Source organism: Mercurialis annua, linkage group LG3 (assembly GCF_937616625.2).
Source record: "Mercurialis annua linkage group LG3, ddMerAnnu1.2, whole genome shotgun sequence".
Taxonomy (NCBI): Eukaryota; Viridiplantae; Streptophyta; class Magnoliopsida; order Malpighiales; family Euphorbiaceae; genus Mercurialis; species Mercurialis annua.
Window position 1 is genome coordinate 1,250,970 of NC_065572.1, and position 16,309 is coordinate 1,267,278.

Consider the following 16,309-nt stretch of genomic DNA (forward strand, 5'->3'; position numbering starts at 1 on the left):
AACAAAAAGTATTAACTTAAAAGTATTAATGACTGATTTTGCTATTAACTTAAAAAAGTATTTTGTTAAATTCATGTATGTGTGTCTAGATGATATTGCCATTTTGGTATAAAGAGAGTATTTTCTTTTGCTAAAAATTTATAATCAATTCCATTTATCTTTTTTTTTGGTGCCCATCCGTTTACAAGACTTCACTTTGACTAGCTAACTCGGATCTGCATTCACAAGGCTCGAATTCAAAACTTTACTTAAGCGATACAAGCCGCTTACCACTTTAACTAACCCTTGGAATTATCAAATAATTTCCACAAATACCTCATTTCCCTTCAAAGTATATGCTACATCATACATATCATAAAGCAACAAAATCAGTGAAAGTATATGGAATCTGATATGTAGCACTAACCAAAACAACACAAGGAGAGGGTCCGGATCTACGGGAAAATGGGTGACATTTCCAAAACAAAAAATGGAATAGTTTTAGTGAATGCTAATCGGAGCTGGCAATCATATTTACACACGACGAGACAAATCTCAAAGTCACTTTATTATAATTTGCATACATCTCTAAATGGCAACCATTTTCGGTCCATGCCAAACCACAAGTGTTACCAAGATTTCTTGAACCGTTTCTATACTTTCTGTTTTGCACCCCAAATAATATTAAATTAATTATCAGCACTCACCATTTTCCCTCTATATATCTATCCATATTTTCTTGGTTTCAAAACATTCACTCCCCATTATCTTTCTCTCTGAAAACTCATAGTTTTCTTGAAATATATACACTGATATTCAAGAAACGAAAATCAAGAAAAAGAGAGGGAGATAATGGACGTGGTGAATGATCTTTTTCCGTTCTTGGCTATGGTTATTGTGCAGTTTGGATTTGCAGGGATGAATATTACTTCTAAACTTGCTATGGATGCTGGAATGAAACCTCTTGTTCTTGTTTCTTATCGTCAAATCTTTGCCACCATTGCTATCATTCCTTTTGCGTATTTCTTTGAACGGTAAGTTTGTTTATTCTTGAAATTTATTGACAGAATCGGATCTTTTCTTGAAAATTTTCTTGAAATCAAGAAACTGCACTGTGTAAAGTGGGTTTAGTTTCAAGAATTTACTGTTTACACCAAGTTTTGCATGTAGAGTACTATTATAATAATACTGCTCAAAATGCATGGAATCTCTACTTCTGCACATATAGGTTAAAAATGCTTTTTGGAGAGAATTTTTTAATGGAGATTTTATCTTACATGACAATGGAAAAAATATAGAGGCTGCTACTTATAAATTTTCTTGATTCTTTTTGTTCTTTGTAACGTTTAAAGAGAGTATTTATGGTGTTTTTGTTTTAGACATTCAAGAAATTGTTAGGTGAATTGAGCAAATTAAATATTGATTTTGAATCTTATTGAATAATCTTTAACTTTTGTAAGCCTTTGTATAAATCAGTTACACTTTAGTATATCATTTGGTAAACTAAACTTTTTGAATGTCTTAGCTTTTTATAAACTTTTACTAGTTCCTTTTTTAATTCCAGGAACTAGTACAAACCTAAAACAATTTAATACCGTTTTTTTTTTGTACCAACTCTTTTAACCCTTTGCTGATTTGATTTTGTGGTTTCTTTTTTACCACCCAAAAAATAGGAAATTGAACTTCTATGATTAATTATCAAAAAAAAAAAATTGAACTTCTATGATTCTATCAATCCCAAATAAAATTAATTTGGTACACCTTCTTGTTTATTATCTTCTCCCCCAAGTAAATCCAAATAAATTTAACAAAAGTAAAATAAATGTAAAAATTAATTAATGAGTCAGAGCCTGAAAAATAGTTACTGAAAGAATTTATGTTAAGGCTCTGATTTGGCATTTTTCTATGTAAAGCTGCTGATCACTCCTCTCTGTTCTCAAAGCCATGCATGGCTGCCTTTTGTCTGCTCACTTTAAAATTGGTGCACCTCATCATAGTATAGCCCTGAAGTATGCAGACACTGTGGCTACCTAATTAATACTATTAGATTAATTAAGCTTAATTTTTCATTTGATTAATTTTATTGCAGGAAAACAAGACCCAAGATTACCAAGCCACTGCTCATCCAGATTTTCATTTGTTCCCTTACTGGGTAATTAATTACAGTTCTTTCATTGTTACAAACATTAAATGTTATGGCAAACCGGCATAATTAAGTGTTTTTGCACTGTTTTAAGAACCAAACTGGAACGGCCTTCGGTTCGACCGAAAATCAAAAATCAGTCTGGTTCAATTCTTCCTTATCAAAAAAATAAAAATATATTTAACTTTTTAAACAGAAAAAAACCTACTAAAATCAGAAATCGTTACACCAGTTAATTTATAAAAACTGTAAATTAAAGTGTGATCCATTTAGTATTAATTTTTTAACCAAAAAAATTATGTATTATTTATAGTTATTCTGGGAAACGACATATATCACATATGTTGTAATAATATATTTAATTTTTTATTTAATTAGTTGAACCGTTAATTGAACTGGTTAAACCAATTGAACCGTGTTCGGCCACGGAATTAAAATTTTACATATGTTAATGTAAGTAAAAATATGCAGGGTAACTGGAAACCAGGTATTTTACTTCATTGGGCTACAAAATTCCTCCCCAACAATTGGATGTGCACTCACCAATATTCTCCCTGCTGTCACTTTTATCCTTGCAGTCCTCCTCAGGTTTTGAATTTTTTCTAATCTAATTTCTTCTTGAAAAATTACTTGTTATCACATTCAAATTTGTTCGAAATTACTAAAAAAAAAAAAATTCTTAATTTTAATCTTGATTTAGACAAGAAGCTGTTGGAATCAAGAAACTTTCTGGTCAAGCTAAGTTATTAGGAACAAGTATATGTGTCGGAGGTGCAATGCTGTTGTCGTTTTATCATGGACCCATGATTAATATTGGTGAATCTAGCATTCACTGGAAATACGCAGATCAATCTGGAGATTCCGATTCTTCTGCTTCAAAGTCAAGTTTCATTTTAGGCCCTGTATTTATCATGGCCAGTGCTGTTTGTTGGGCAGTCTGGTTCACAATCCAGGTAATAATTGTCAATTGAGACGAATTTCAGTCGATTTTATAAGTTCAAGGACTAATTTGATACTTTACAGGCGAAAGTAAGCGAAGCATTCCCGGCTCCATACACAAGCACATTGTTGATGTGTTTCATGGGCAGCATTGAGTGTGTACTCATCGGTGTCGGTGCTAATCATGAACTATCTCAATGGTCGTTACGCTCCCCTGGCCGGCTTATTGCAGCCCTTTACGCAGTATGTTTTAATTAGTTTAGCTATTTTATTAATGCTAGAGTTTTGTAATATGCTAAGATATTAATTTGTGAATTAATTTTCAGGCAATTGTATGTTCTGCTCTAGCATTTTCGCTTACTTCGTGGAGTATTCAAAAGAAAGGAGCACTCTATGTGTCGGTCTTTAGCCCTTTGTTGCTTGTTATTGTCGCGGTTCTTAGTTGGGCGCTTCTCCGCGAGAAATTATACCTCGGAACGTATGTATTTATTTATCTCATTCGTCAAAATATTCATTTAAATAAATCGGTTAAATGCATATGGTCGTACATTGCAATGAATCTGACGTGACAACTGAAGTGAGCGATATTAAAAGAATATCCACACTCTTGATTGCCATGTTAGAAGCAATATCGCCTGAAATAACAATTAACCAAATTGTATCAAAAAGGTACTAAATTGAAAATCGTGTTTGGATTCAGTGTGATAGGATCGGCTATGATTGTCGCGGGACTTTACGCGGTTCTGTGGGGGAAAGAGAAGGAAGTAAAAGCGAAGAGTATTGAAGACATGGAAGTATTCAAATCTTTTGAAAAAGAAGAAAAAGGTGACCTTGAATTGCAGCTTCCTGCAATTTCAAATGGCAAAAATGGTGTTGTTGCAAAGTGAAAGGAGCAATTATGTACTTTTTCAGTCTTGTAGTAAAGACTGAATGAACAACAGCCTTTGATTTTATTTGAAAGCTATCAAATGTGTACCATGTTGTATCATCTAGCTAGGAGAAGAAGAGGCTTCAATTTGTTTTGAGTTGTTAACTAAATTAGATTAATGTTTTTGTTTGAGGTGTACCCTACTCAAAGCAGAGTGACCTCTTGAGGGTGTAATTGCAAGTTTTTCTTATAAAAAAGACTTGATTATCATTCCATGGGGAAGTTATCTCAAAAACATTTTAGCAACATAAAATATTGTAAGCTAGTATTAGGACTCACCCAATTGACTCACTACCACCTCACTTCACTCTACCGCATCCTTCAAAGCAGAGGTGTGCAGAAATCAAATAGATAAATCGCATCTACTTGGCCGATATTATACAACAATTTTTTTTCCGGTTTGGTTCGAGCGCACAAAATTTCACTTACATTTTCAAATTAAAATACCAAATTCATTTACATAATATATAAACAATTTGGTTCGATTTAATTCTTTTGGCTCTTTCGGTTCAAACCGAGAATACAGCTAACCTGAGTAGCATACTTGCATCATGAGAAATTCTTAAGTAAATTCAGTTAACCGTGTAATGCATGGACTAAACCTATCACATTATGACACGTCTTTAAAATAATGACATTATCGTAATATTACTATTCAAAAGTGTAAATAAGTATTAAACAAAATTACGATAGTGCCACTATTTGAATGACGTGTCATAATATAGTAGGTTAGTCCACGGATGACGTGGTAGACTGAGTCTACATAAGAATCTCTCAATTGGCTAACACAATTTGAAGAAGATAGGCTAGTCACTGCAACACCACAAATATTGCTATAAAATTACTCTGAAATACATATACTATTATTTACAACTTAAGTATGAATAATTAACACATAAATTAATTTTATGGGCATATCAGTCACAAATTTAATAATTATTGCAATTAGTCTTATTTTTGGCAATTTCCCAACTCAACTTGTAAGCTAATTGTCCTCTGAATTGGCAATCTGCACCTTTAGATTGAAAGTTAATTTTTGAAAATGGGACTAATTGCCCATAATCACCAATTTCATGACTGATTTGCCCATAAAATAAATTTATATAGTCATTATTTACAAGTTAAGAGGTCAAGTTATAACTTAAGTTTATTATTTATAATTTCACATTGTTAGACATAAAAAATAAAAGAAAATACATATTTATACATAACTATATATTTTATTGGCTGAAGGCAAAAAAAAGAACTTCAAATTATTCAAAAAGAACATATTAGCTTTTTAAGTTTTTTCTTGACAACTTGAGCCCTTAATATTTTCAAATGGTGCAAAAAAGCTTTTTATTTAGAGAGTACTTAAGCCCCTTCATATATTTTTTATGAACACTCAACCCTCAAAATTTCGTTGTTTCTGTGATGTTTTTCAATTGTGAGATTTATTTGCACAATTTAAAAATTAAAATGGCTTATTTACTCTTTTGAATAACTTGAAGTATTATTTTTAACTTTCTGCCTATTTTATTCAAAAAACAAAACAAACCCTATAGTTTCAAAATGACGACGACAATTTAAACGCCGTTAAAAACGGCCGTTACCCCAGGCTTCTTTAAATATCAGCAACAAACTGTATGCCTCATTTTCCAATTTACCGTCATTTTCTCCATTTCGATTCCTGCTCCTCTTGGTTCTTCCTGTAAGTTAGATCTACGGCTCTCACTCGTCATTTTAATTCATCATTTTTACCTGAATTTGTTTGTTGTTCTAGATCTTGATTCAGATCTGGATCTAATTGCACAGTATTTCGATTCAAATGTATTTATTTGATTTATTTCAAAGTTTATGGATCTTGATTCTTGATTTGCTCCTATTTGACACAGATCTGATACATTAGTTTTTAGATCTCATCTGTATTCTTTTTCATATATATATTTTAGTGTTTTATTTTAAAAGTTTTAGGTGTTGTTTTAATGTAATGGATTGGATTTGGTGTTTGAATAATGCAGGTGAGACAAGAAGATGGGGCTTTCGTTTACGAAGCTGTTCAGTCGGCTTTTTGCCAAGAAGGAGATGAGAATACTCATGGTAGGTCTCGATGCGGCTGGTAAGACCACCATTTTGTATAAGCTCAAGCTCGGAGAGATCGTCACGACTATTCCTACTATCGGTATTTGACGAACCTTATTCAAATTATGTAGAATGTGCATTTCATAATAATTTTAGTTTAATTATGACTGATGTTTTTTTTAAAGGGTTTAATGTGGAAACCGTTGAATATAAGAACATTAGCTTCACTGTGTGGGATGTCGGAGGCCAGGACAAGGTATAAATATAAATAATCTTACTGTTTCTCTGTGATTTAGTATTTTAAAATGTGATAGTAATTTACATGACTGCTATAATTAGGATATTGTATGTTGTGCTTATGGACGGTCCTGTGCTGATCAGATTTGCCCCGTTAGCACGCAACAAAATCATAAGCTACAACTTTGGCCGCTCAATGTTTTGGATTTTCATTTACTATTTGAGTGAAAACCATCAGTTGAGTGGCATACACGTTTAATTATTTCTAAAGCATGAGCTTGTTTTTATTGGTGATTGCACTTGTTTGTATTTTGTGCTTATTGACGGTCTTGTGCTGATTAATTGTTTCTCATCAGCACGCAACATTATCATAAGCTAAATTGATTTGTTCCATAGCTTGTTTTGAATTTTTCCTCAGATTGAGTGAGGATGGTTATGCATGCTCTGGCAGACAGTTCTTTTGTTTATTATTTTGTGCTTATTGACGGTCTTGTGCTGATTAACTGTTTCTTGTCAGCACGCAACATAATCATAAGCTAAATTGACTTGTTCCATAGCTTGTTTTGAATTATTCCTTAGATTAATTGAGTGAGGATGGTTATGCTTGCTGTGGCGGACAGTTCTTCTGTTTTTTATTTTATTTGTGGTCTTAAGTCGTTATTCAATGTGCTTATAGATGGCCTAGTGCTGTCAGCACGCGACAAGCATGTTGTGGCACATATCTTATGCTGGTTCATCTGTCTCTTTCCATTGGCACTGTAACATTTAAATTCTTACTTTGTGAAGCTGTTGTGTCTTTTTCTCTTCTATGGTTATCAATGGTGTTTATTATATATGTCCTCTTTGTTACTTCTATGTTCTATCTTGATGGTTTATGATTTATAGTTACTTTGATTCTGCCTTTGTTTTCTTGATGCTCCTGTTTATGACACTTGTTTGTCTGGTGTGGCAGATTCGTCCTTTATGGAGACATTACTTTCAGAACACACAAGGACTGATTTTTGTGGTTGACAGTAATGATCGTGACCGTGTAGTTGAGGCTCGAGATGAGCTGCACCGCATGTTGAATGAGGTAGGTGCTCGACTTTTGAAGACTTGATTCAAGTAGCAAATATTGTTGGGTTAAAGAATGGTTTGTTGAGCATGTTTAAATGTTCTATTTCTATTTAGGATGAATTGAGGGATGCTGTGCTGCTTGTATTCGCTAACAAGCAAGATCTTCCCAATGCCATGAATGCTGCTGAAATTACTGATAAGCTAGGCCTCCACTCACTTCGTCAACGCCATTGGTATTGTGTCAAACAACTCCATAATTTGTGATAGATTGATAGCTCTTTCTTGAAAGACCGGTATTAACTGATCATAATTCCATCTGCTGCAGGTATATCCAGAGCACATGTGCCACTTCTGGTGAAGGTCTTTACGAAGGGCTTGACTGGCTCTCCAACAATATTGCTAACAAGGTTAGTTTGCAGTAATAATAATTTAAAGTGATAAATTATTAATAATCCTCGAGTTGAAGTCTGAATTACTGTTTCATCTACAATTTTGAAAAATCACTATTACCCCTTGGATTTCAATAACCCGTTACCTTTTTTAAAAAAAAAAATAGCGGGCAATAGAATTTGGCTATAGTAATTACCACCCTAATTATAACATGATTCCTTATGATAATTGTATTGTGCTGGACCTTATTTTGATTTTTTTCCTGTTGCAGGCATAAGACATGGGTTGATATCTACAAGTTTTTTGCTTGCATTTTTTATTTGGTGTCTGGATTTCTTATCCTGTAACTGCTGAGAGGATGTATTTGTCTTAGATATTGCTTTTGTAATATAAATTGGCAAATTTCTTTTGTAGATGTTAAATAATTCATTATTTACTTTTCATATCCATCTCTTGATGCCCTAATTTGGATTGGGGTTCCGTGTGTAAATTTTCGTATTGAAATGCATGCTAGAATTTTATTATAGTTAAAGCGGCGAAGTATATTTCCTCTGTAACCTTGAACTGAAAACCCGCATGTTTTTTGAAAACCATGACATGCATACCAATTACAATAATGCATACCAATTTCAGCTTATTTTTATTATTTTTGACATAATACCTACCAATTGCACCTTTGTTAGTTGTAAATACTAAATAGTTTAAACATGTCATCTGATTAAATTTCACAAATGTCAACTTATAAGGGTAGAAACTTGATCTCAGTTTCTCTTTCTCCTACTTCACCATCCCAATGTCAAAAAAGATATATCCTCATCGTGTTTTGTTTAATGTCTTAGGTTGATTTTTGAACTGAGACAAAGCCGTGTAAACCATATAGGCCATGTTTAGTTCATGAAATAGGTCCGAAATAGAATAATTATACTGTATTGAATAATTATTCCTCATTTTAGTTGAATAGTAATTTTATGGAATTGTTATTTCATGATTTTGTGAAATAACTACTCTCAAAAAGTAAAAAATAAATGAAATAGATTTTCTATTTCATTTTATGAACCAAACACAGTCATAAGATTATAGGTTCTAATGTCGAGTTTCGCATTGGATCACCAGTTGGGTCTTGTCTTGACTTAGATTAGTGGTCGCCTCTTCCTCTTGAGTTGGAGGGAAAAGGTTGAACTCTGATTTTACTTTTCCACCAATCCTCCTTGACAATAAACTTAAAAAAATGAGGTTTGTTATTCGTTCAACACACCAAATGTTAATTTTTGACTTAGTCTTTCATAGGTGATCTCCTGCACACAAAAAATTTAAAGATGTTACTTTTTCTTTTTCTTTTTTCATTTGAAACTGTATAGGATGTCACTTAAAAACACTCTGATGCTAAATTAGATAGACGGGAGTAAGTGAATGTTGTAAAACTTAGTGCTTAATATTAGAAATGCATTACCCTTTTGTTAGAGATGCTTTTCGATAATGAGTGACCCACCATTAAAACGTATTTTTCGAAGTGAATGACAAATGATTCCACATCTTGGTAAATATAAAGAAAAATTCGACATTCGAATAAATTTTAGCATTAAGTAGTGAGAGACGAACACAAAAAAAGTTAAAAAAAACACTCCGAATTATGTTTGTATTAATTTGTGAAGTAACTAAGAAAAGTATTACAAGGAGGGATAAAAGGTCCTCCTCAAACCCAAAATAAAACCACCCTCCATTTAATTATACATGGAGGTTTCATAAACCTGAATAAAAATAAAAAAAACAATTGTCTTTCTTGTATCTAAAGCAAACCTTAATTATATTCTATACAAATTATAACTTATAAGTTGCACTCTAGTATTTAACTTGATCATATACTCCACGTCACAACCACCAATCAAGCGGCAGACGGAGCAGTCACATAGTGGACGACTCCAGCCTCCGATAGAGCTGCCAAGAACGGCTGCACACCACCACCTTCAGCTACACCGCCGCCACCGATAGTGTTGTGGTAGTCTAATGACTCATCTTCATAGATTTCCCACCATTTCTTCACCAGCATCCTGATGTCTTCTCTATCCATGTTCTCTTCTTCTCCGGTATACCTCCACGGCTTCGAGCCCTAAAAATACACCATTAAAATAAAGTTAAAAGTGTGCATTCAAATCGAATCGAGCTAAATAACTATTTACTTTTAAATTAAATCAAACTAAATTTATTTTTCAACATTTTTGACTCAATTTTTGTATCAAATGATGTTGTTTTAACAGTTCTATAATAAACGAAACGATGCAATGATTGGTAAATATTTTTACCAACGTGCTTAAAGCGCTAAAAGAAATTATCAATACTTTTTTTAATAATATCGAACCAAATCAAACTAAATTTGTCGTTTCAGTTCGGTTATTCTACGATCAAGCTCTTGATACTTACAGCAGCACAATAATGCACAACTTTGACCTTGTCAAGCTCAATGTTCTCCGGGTGACGCCATAACATAGCCAAAACAAGGTTATAAACCGGAGGAATTGGCCTATAAACATCCTTAAAGAACACATTCAAGAAATCCTGCTCAGCAAAAAGTGTAGGAGTTGAGTTCTTCACAGCGGTCAGCAGATCATCATACGTGGACAGATTAGGCTCATAAACGAACATGCCAGCATTGAAATAAAGTGGAGGCTTAGGACCCATGTCAGCAGGCCATGTCACTCTGTCGGGACACTGCTGGCAGTAACCTATTTGGTATTGTGGTGAGTGGCTCCATGTTTTCTCGCAAAAACAATCCATTACAGCGTAAAAGTAACCGTCTTGTAAGTCGAAGAGATGGTCTATGTTGTCGAATACTTGAATGTCTCCGTCTAAGTATATCATCTTGCTATACTCCACAAACTGAAATTAAAAAAGATTCAATTCTTAGTACATAATTTTGTAGAAAGATGCAAACTTTAATCTAAAATTGGCCTACTCACTATTTTTTAAAAAACTTTTTTGAATTTTTTTATTTATGATTTCAATTTAAAAAACGACAATTTTGATCTAATTTTAAGCAAATATATATTTATAAAAAAAATTAAACTAATTATATCAAATCTAATCGAAATATACCTATCAAAATTAAATCACAATTGATGAACCTAAAAATTTAAATAAATTTAAAAGTGCCAGAGTGCTTTGGCCTGGTTGGCAAAACTCTTGCAGAATCCTTTAGAGGTTTTCGGCGACTCATCGGGGCAGTTGGCTGAATTAAAAATGAATATCTAAATTATGTCCTGCTAACATGTAGAGTAAACGTTTGTCAAACAAAAAAAAAAGTTTCATTTATTTTATAAAAAAAGAGTATGTATCTATCGTAATGGCAAAATTGACATTTTCAAAAGATTGAATAATAAATAAAAAATTAAATAATTTTGAGTGATTTTGGTTTTCAAAATTTTAATTTTCTAAAAAGAAACAAACTTTAATCTAAAATTTAAATTTTGCAAGAAGACTTGAACTTTAAGCTACAATTATAACCAAAAAGTAAATTAAACTTTTTAAAAGGGTGAAAAAAAGTTTAATATTGATTGGCTAGGACTAAAACTTTGAACTAAAAAAACATACCTCCCAAATACGAAGCTTGGAGTAATTGATGACATAATAAGCCATGGCAAATTGAGTCTGATTTTCCGGTGGATAAACAGGCTCAATTTCCTTCACAATACACCCTTGAGAAACCAATATTTTCCGGTGATCCTCCGGCACATCCGGCAAGATAGCCACCACTAATGGGTACTTACTCTTAACCTTCCTTAACCCTTTGGCTAAACCCACAACACCTTTCACATAATCCCCATTACCAGCCAAAAAAGTCACATATGCACAACTAGATATACTAGCTTGCTTAGCTAATGAGTTGGGATTAGCAACAAGATTAGCACTAATTAGCTCAGGAGCCATAGTAATTAACTTTCACTAAATTAAAGAAAATGGTATGCAAATTTGATTGAAAATATGTTTTTTGAATGCTTTCGCTGCTTGATGAATTTTGGACTAATGGTAGGGTGGTATTTATAGGGTTTATTATATGGTTAATTAAATAAAGTGGGTCCAAATAGATTTAGTGATAGTGCAAAATTTAATAATTGAAAATGAAATTTTATTACGTTGAAGAATCTTGTAGTAGAATGTAGATGGTCTTCACTCACTATTACTAAATGAGAATATTATATTTGTTGCATACGACGACGTTTTGTTGCTCTTATGTCGACGTTTATACATGTGGCGTTATGTTTAGATCCAACGGCTAATAAGCTACTATATCCTTGGATTGGACGGTGCAAGAAAAATATGAGGATAAGGATATAATATTCATTCATGGAATATACCATAGGATCTATTTGATCTTACTTTCTCTAATCTATTTTAAAGCCTTTAATCTCTACTGTATTTACCATCTGGTACCTGAGAGATCTTATGTTATTCAAGATGGGTATGAGGATATTTTGGTAATTGCGGATGTTACTAGAATACTGTAAACTAAATTTGAAAAAGTAAAAGTGGAAATAGAATAATGTATTTACCGGTTAGCTACCACCGCCAAATAGGACCGGCTGAGTGGGTCCTGTGGTAATTACACACTGCACCTTCTAGCGATTAAACACGAAAATCTCGAGAATTCGTGCCACGTAAATCAAATAAAGCCACATGGCTTTTCGGGCGCCCCTTCTTTTATTTTCTTTTTAAGCATATGAACCAAAAAAAATTTAAACAATATGCTTAACTAAAAATAAGTAATCTATTCATTCTATAAATATAAAAACAAAAACCTTTTGAATGGCATATAAATTACATTTGACAAAAAAAATGGCATATAAATTAAAAAATATTATTAATGTTGTATAATTTAGTTTACATAGTTCTTAAAATAGCTTGAAAATTATTCTTGTTGGTAAATTTTAATTGACTGAATTAAAATATTTCTTAAAATAATCAATATTATATTTATCTGTTAATATCTATAAAAATAAATAAAAATAGTTTGTCAAAGTTTCAAATAAAAACATTTAAGTATAGCTAGATTTTTTATTTATGTTAGGACAACTCATATATATATGACAATTGACAAAGAGATTGTATATTTATTAGTTTAGATTACAATTAAAAAATTATTTTAACTATCATTATTTTTATCAGAAGATAAAATATATGAAGATAAAAATTGGAATGTTGCTAATTTTTTTTTTAAAATAAAATGATTGATCAACTTGAATTCAAAACGAGATAAAAAATAAAATCCGCAAACAAAAAAATTAACGGTCCAATATTTAAAAAGTTCAAGTATTCAAATTTTTTGAACACTATTTACGCTCCAATGTGTTCATCTTTAACATGTTTCGTTCTAATTCCTATATCTTGATTTTTTTAAAAGCATTAATTAAGATTGTTTGATGAAATTCTAATAGTTAAATTATTTTGAATTTTAAATTTATACGCTCAAGATTTTTATATTTTATTTTATATTAGTATAAATATTTTATTTTATATTCTCAATAGCTATTTTAAGCTAATATAAATTTATTTAAATTAAAAAAACGTTAATCTACATTTGCTTATTTAAGAAAATTAAAATACTCTACTCGTGTGGCTAGAAGATACACGTATCACGTATGTTGTTTACTTTTGAAAGTATGTGGGCCCTGTGAAAGTAGGCCCACGTAAATCTAAAGCTGTAATACGTGTCAATCTCTCATGGGGATAGTGATGTCAAAAGGCACACCATATTAACACGTGGCACCAGGTAGCTGCAAGTAAGCAACGGTCCTGTCTCTCACCTACAGATTTCACTCAAAATTACAGTTTTGTTAGTTGGTCCAAAATGCGACCTACTACTAGTAAAGATAGAATTAAGAATTGTGGTAGTTAAGACTTTTTAATCGACCGACATTTCGCTTTGGATAATATTAATATTTCGGACTTTATATTAAATAAAAGTTAGTATATATTACCAGATAATGTTTCAAATTTAGGAGTTAGTATTAAATTAGGTTATACTAGGAAATAGTTGCAATTTTGGCTAGCAAGATATGTGCATGCATGGATTTTGTAGGCAAGAACATATGCTTTCATGGGATGACCACCACTATATCCTTTTGGCTGTAAATTTCATAATCCAATATATATTATTAATGAAGGATTCAAAAAATTATACTCGGAAATTAACAAAATATAGCAAAAGGTTTTATATAATAAAATATTTTTATTTTTAATTGTGGGATAGAGATCATTTTAATCACGCTTGAAATTTGGAGAGAAAAAATAAATTGCTTCCTCTTTTTCTCTTTTTTTTTCAACATTACTTCGACAAAAGTTTGGTTTTTGACGAAAAATAGGTGATTTTTGATATTTCAGCCCTTGATATGTCAATGGTTATAAAAAAATTGTAGGCTTTTTAATAAAGATACTTTGTTATAAAAAATTTATATGTTTTAGTGCGTGTTTATAATGTTACTTTATATAAATCTTTGAGTAGATTAAGATATTTAACGTTGTCCAAACTTCAGACTGGAGATTCTCGATAACTCGTACTTTTTACAATTTTATTATGTTAAAAAACTGAAGTATTTTAGAAGGCGGAAATTCTAAACATATAAATGACGCACGCGATTTTTTTTAATTTATCGTACCGTCAAAATTTAATTTTTTAACTTATATTTTATTATTTTGTTTCTTTTCAAGCATATTAAGTATTAGGTTTACTTTAATATTTTGCTATTTTGTAGCTTTTAGTTTATTGAGATATATTATATTTGGATCTTTTTAATATAGTTTAATTTTTAGCAAAAAATATGTTTATTGATATATTTTTGTTTGAATAAATGTAAGTCTTTTCAAAAGTAAAAGTCTCAACTGCCGGGATTAACACTCAAAAGACCATTGATTAATTAACATATATTCAAAGTTAGAAGATTGGTCAAAATAATATTTGTTATCCGTTTCCAAAACCCACGTATGTATGGGATGTGATTACAGATTAATCATCCTGTCGATCGCTGCTAATCTTTAATGTAAAGTAGCTTTGCTGGACATTTTAAGATCTTCATCTTTATATCAACTTATCACCCACATCCTTAATTGTTCTGTCCCTTCATTGTTTCAATTTGCATCTCATTGCTTTAATAAATGAATCCTTCCATTATCTTTTTTATATTTATTAAATATACATTTAACTTGTTTTGAGCTAATGTAGCGTAATATTAGACATCTATATATATAAAATTTATCCAATATAAGGCATACCACCTTACGTCAAGTCAAATTTAAATGAGCCGTGAATATATTTAGTGAAGAATTAAAAAATGATGAATTGAACTGTAAAATTTAAAAGTTGTAATATTTGATAAAAACATTAAAGTTGTGAATATATAATGTCGTATCAAACATTTTAATTTCTATATTTTTAAAGGCTTAATGGCAAAAAAAACCCAAACCTTTACGACTTGTTGCAATTATATCCAAACCTTTTAATTTTTGCAATAATATCCAAATTGCATTATTTTGTTGCAATAATATCCAAATTGCATTATTTTGTTGCAATAATATCCAAATTGTACTTTTTATATGATTTTTTTTTGAGTTTTTTGTCATTTTTTGGGACTTTTACTATATTATTATACATCAAAACATAATAATAGCCTAATATCTTAATTGAAAACAACAAGTTTAGCCATCAATTTGACTATTATTGCTACAAAAAATGCAATTTGGATATAATTGCAACAACAAAAATGCAATTTGGATATTATTGCAAAAATTAAAAGGTTTGGATATAATTGCAACAAATCATAAAGGTTTGGGTTTTTTTTACCATTATGCCATTTTTAAACTATTGATTTTTATACATCATGTTATGTCATGTTACATGTCTTTTTTTTTCATTTTTTCATACTAAATAAAAGTGGAGTTGCAAATTGCTTTTAAATTTGGGCGTGAAAGAGATGTAAACTGTCAAATTTTTGATGGCATCATAGTAGTCGAATCAGCAGACAACTGTTGCCCAGAATGTTGTTAGCAATTTATGAGTTGATATTACAGTCTTTTACACTTGTTATGCAATTATTGTTCCGACCAAAATTGAAATTGGGACTCAGCATTGCCACTTTACAGTTGCTAAACCAAAAAAAATAAAATGTAACGAGGGAATAAAAAGGAGAAAAAATGATGAAAATTGCCCGCACGCTTTTATTTAGCGGTCTAAATTTCAGCTATTTTAGCACCTAGGTCGTATGTTCAAACTCCAGCTGTGCCTTTTTTAAAATATGAAGTGGTTAACATTGGACCGCGGAGCCATTATAGTCCGGGTGTGCTAAATATATAAATTTACAGGCGATCCACATCGCTTGCTTTGACAGCGATTTTAGACTTCAGCTTAGCGGAGCAAGTCTTCGGCATAAAAAAATGACGATAAATTTAGAAAAATGTAATAAAATGATAAAAAAAAGGTACTGAGAAAAGTAAAATCAAGAACAATGGATATTAATATTTAATTCCGCCCTTACGCTTCACCGAAGTGACAGTGGGTCTGTGTGAGTAGTTAGGAGCCCTAATTCAGAAAC

General features: G+C 31.4%; 3 protein-coding genes across 3 annotated transcripts; 2 read left to right on the forward strand and 1 right to left on the reverse strand.

Moving 5' to 3' along the window:
• The first annotated feature begins 725 nt into the window (after positions 1–725).
• LOC126674866 (WAT1-related protein At1g09380) lies at positions 726–4,204 on the forward strand. The gene is made up of 7 exons (XM_050369393.2): positions 726–1,013; positions 2,069–2,131; positions 2,594–2,710; positions 2,823–3,075; positions 3,146–3,304; positions 3,388–3,539; positions 3,762–4,204. The coding sequence occupies exons 1-7, from the start codon at positions 832–834 to the stop codon at positions 3,946–3,948; spliced, it is 1,113 nt and encodes a 370-aa protein (XP_050225350.1). The 5' UTR covers positions 726–831; the 3' UTR covers positions 3,949–4,204.
• Positions 4,205–5,571: 1,367 nt separating this feature from the next.
• LOC126674266 (ADP-ribosylation factor) lies at positions 5,572–8,176 on the forward strand. The gene is made up of 7 exons (XM_050368691.2): positions 5,572–5,679; positions 5,990–6,150; positions 6,236–6,306; positions 7,240–7,359; positions 7,458–7,576; positions 7,669–7,750; positions 8,005–8,176. Exons 2-7 carry the CDS (start codon positions 6,003–6,005, stop codon positions 8,008–8,010), a joined length of 546 nt encoding a protein of 181 aa, XP_050224648.1. The 5' UTR covers positions 5,572–5,679; positions 5,990–6,002; the 3' UTR covers positions 8,011–8,176.
• Positions 8,177–9,342: 1,166 nt separating this feature from the next.
• LOC126671361 (galactinol synthase 2-like) lies at positions 9,343–11,745 on the reverse strand. The gene is made up of 3 exons (XM_050365132.2): positions 11,319–11,745; positions 10,152–10,607; positions 9,343–9,840 (listed from the first exon to the last, which is right to left on the reverse strand). The coding sequence occupies exons 1-3, from the start codon at positions 11,652–11,654 to the stop codon at positions 9,616–9,618; spliced, it is 1,017 nt and encodes a 338-aa protein (XP_050221089.1). The 5' UTR covers positions 11,655–11,745; the 3' UTR covers positions 9,343–9,615.
• Positions 11,746–16,309: the final 4,564 nt, after the last annotated feature.

Coding starts and splice junctions, on each gene's coding strand:
- LOC126674866 (XM_050369393.2), top strand. CDS start 832: ATGGACGTGGTGAATGATCTTTTTCCGTTCTTGGCTATGGTTATTGTG. Junction 2,711..2,822: donor ATCCTTGCAGTCCTCCTCAG/GTTTTGAATTTT, acceptor ATCTTGATTTAG/ACAAGAAGCTGTTGGAATCA. Junction 3,540..3,761: donor GAGAAATTATACCTCGGAAC/GTATGTATTTAT, acceptor GTTTGGATTCAG/TGTGATAGGATCGGCTATGA.
- LOC126674266 (XM_050368691.2), top strand. CDS start 6,003: ATGGGGCTTTCGTTTACGAAGCTGTTCAGTCGGCTTTTTGCCAAGAAG. Junction 6,307..7,239: donor ATGTCGGAGGCCAGGACAAG/GTATAAATATAA, acceptor CTGGTGTGGCAG/ATTCGTCCTTTATGGAGACA. Junction 7,577..7,668: donor TCACTTCGTCAACGCCATTG/GTATTGTGTCAA, acceptor CATCTGCTGCAG/GTATATCCAGAGCACATGTG.
- LOC126671361 (XM_050365132.2), bottom strand. CDS start 11,654: ATGGCTCCTGAGCTAATTAGTGCTAATCTTGTTGCTAATCCCAACTCA. Junction 10,608..11,318: donor CCAAGCTTCGTATTTGGGAG/GTATGTTTTTTT, acceptor TTTTAATTTCAG/TTTGTGGAGTATAGCAAGAT. Junction 9,841..10,151: donor TTGTGCATTATTGTGCTGCT/GTAAGTATCAAG, acceptor GTGTATTTTTAG/GGCTCGAAGCCGTGGAGGTA.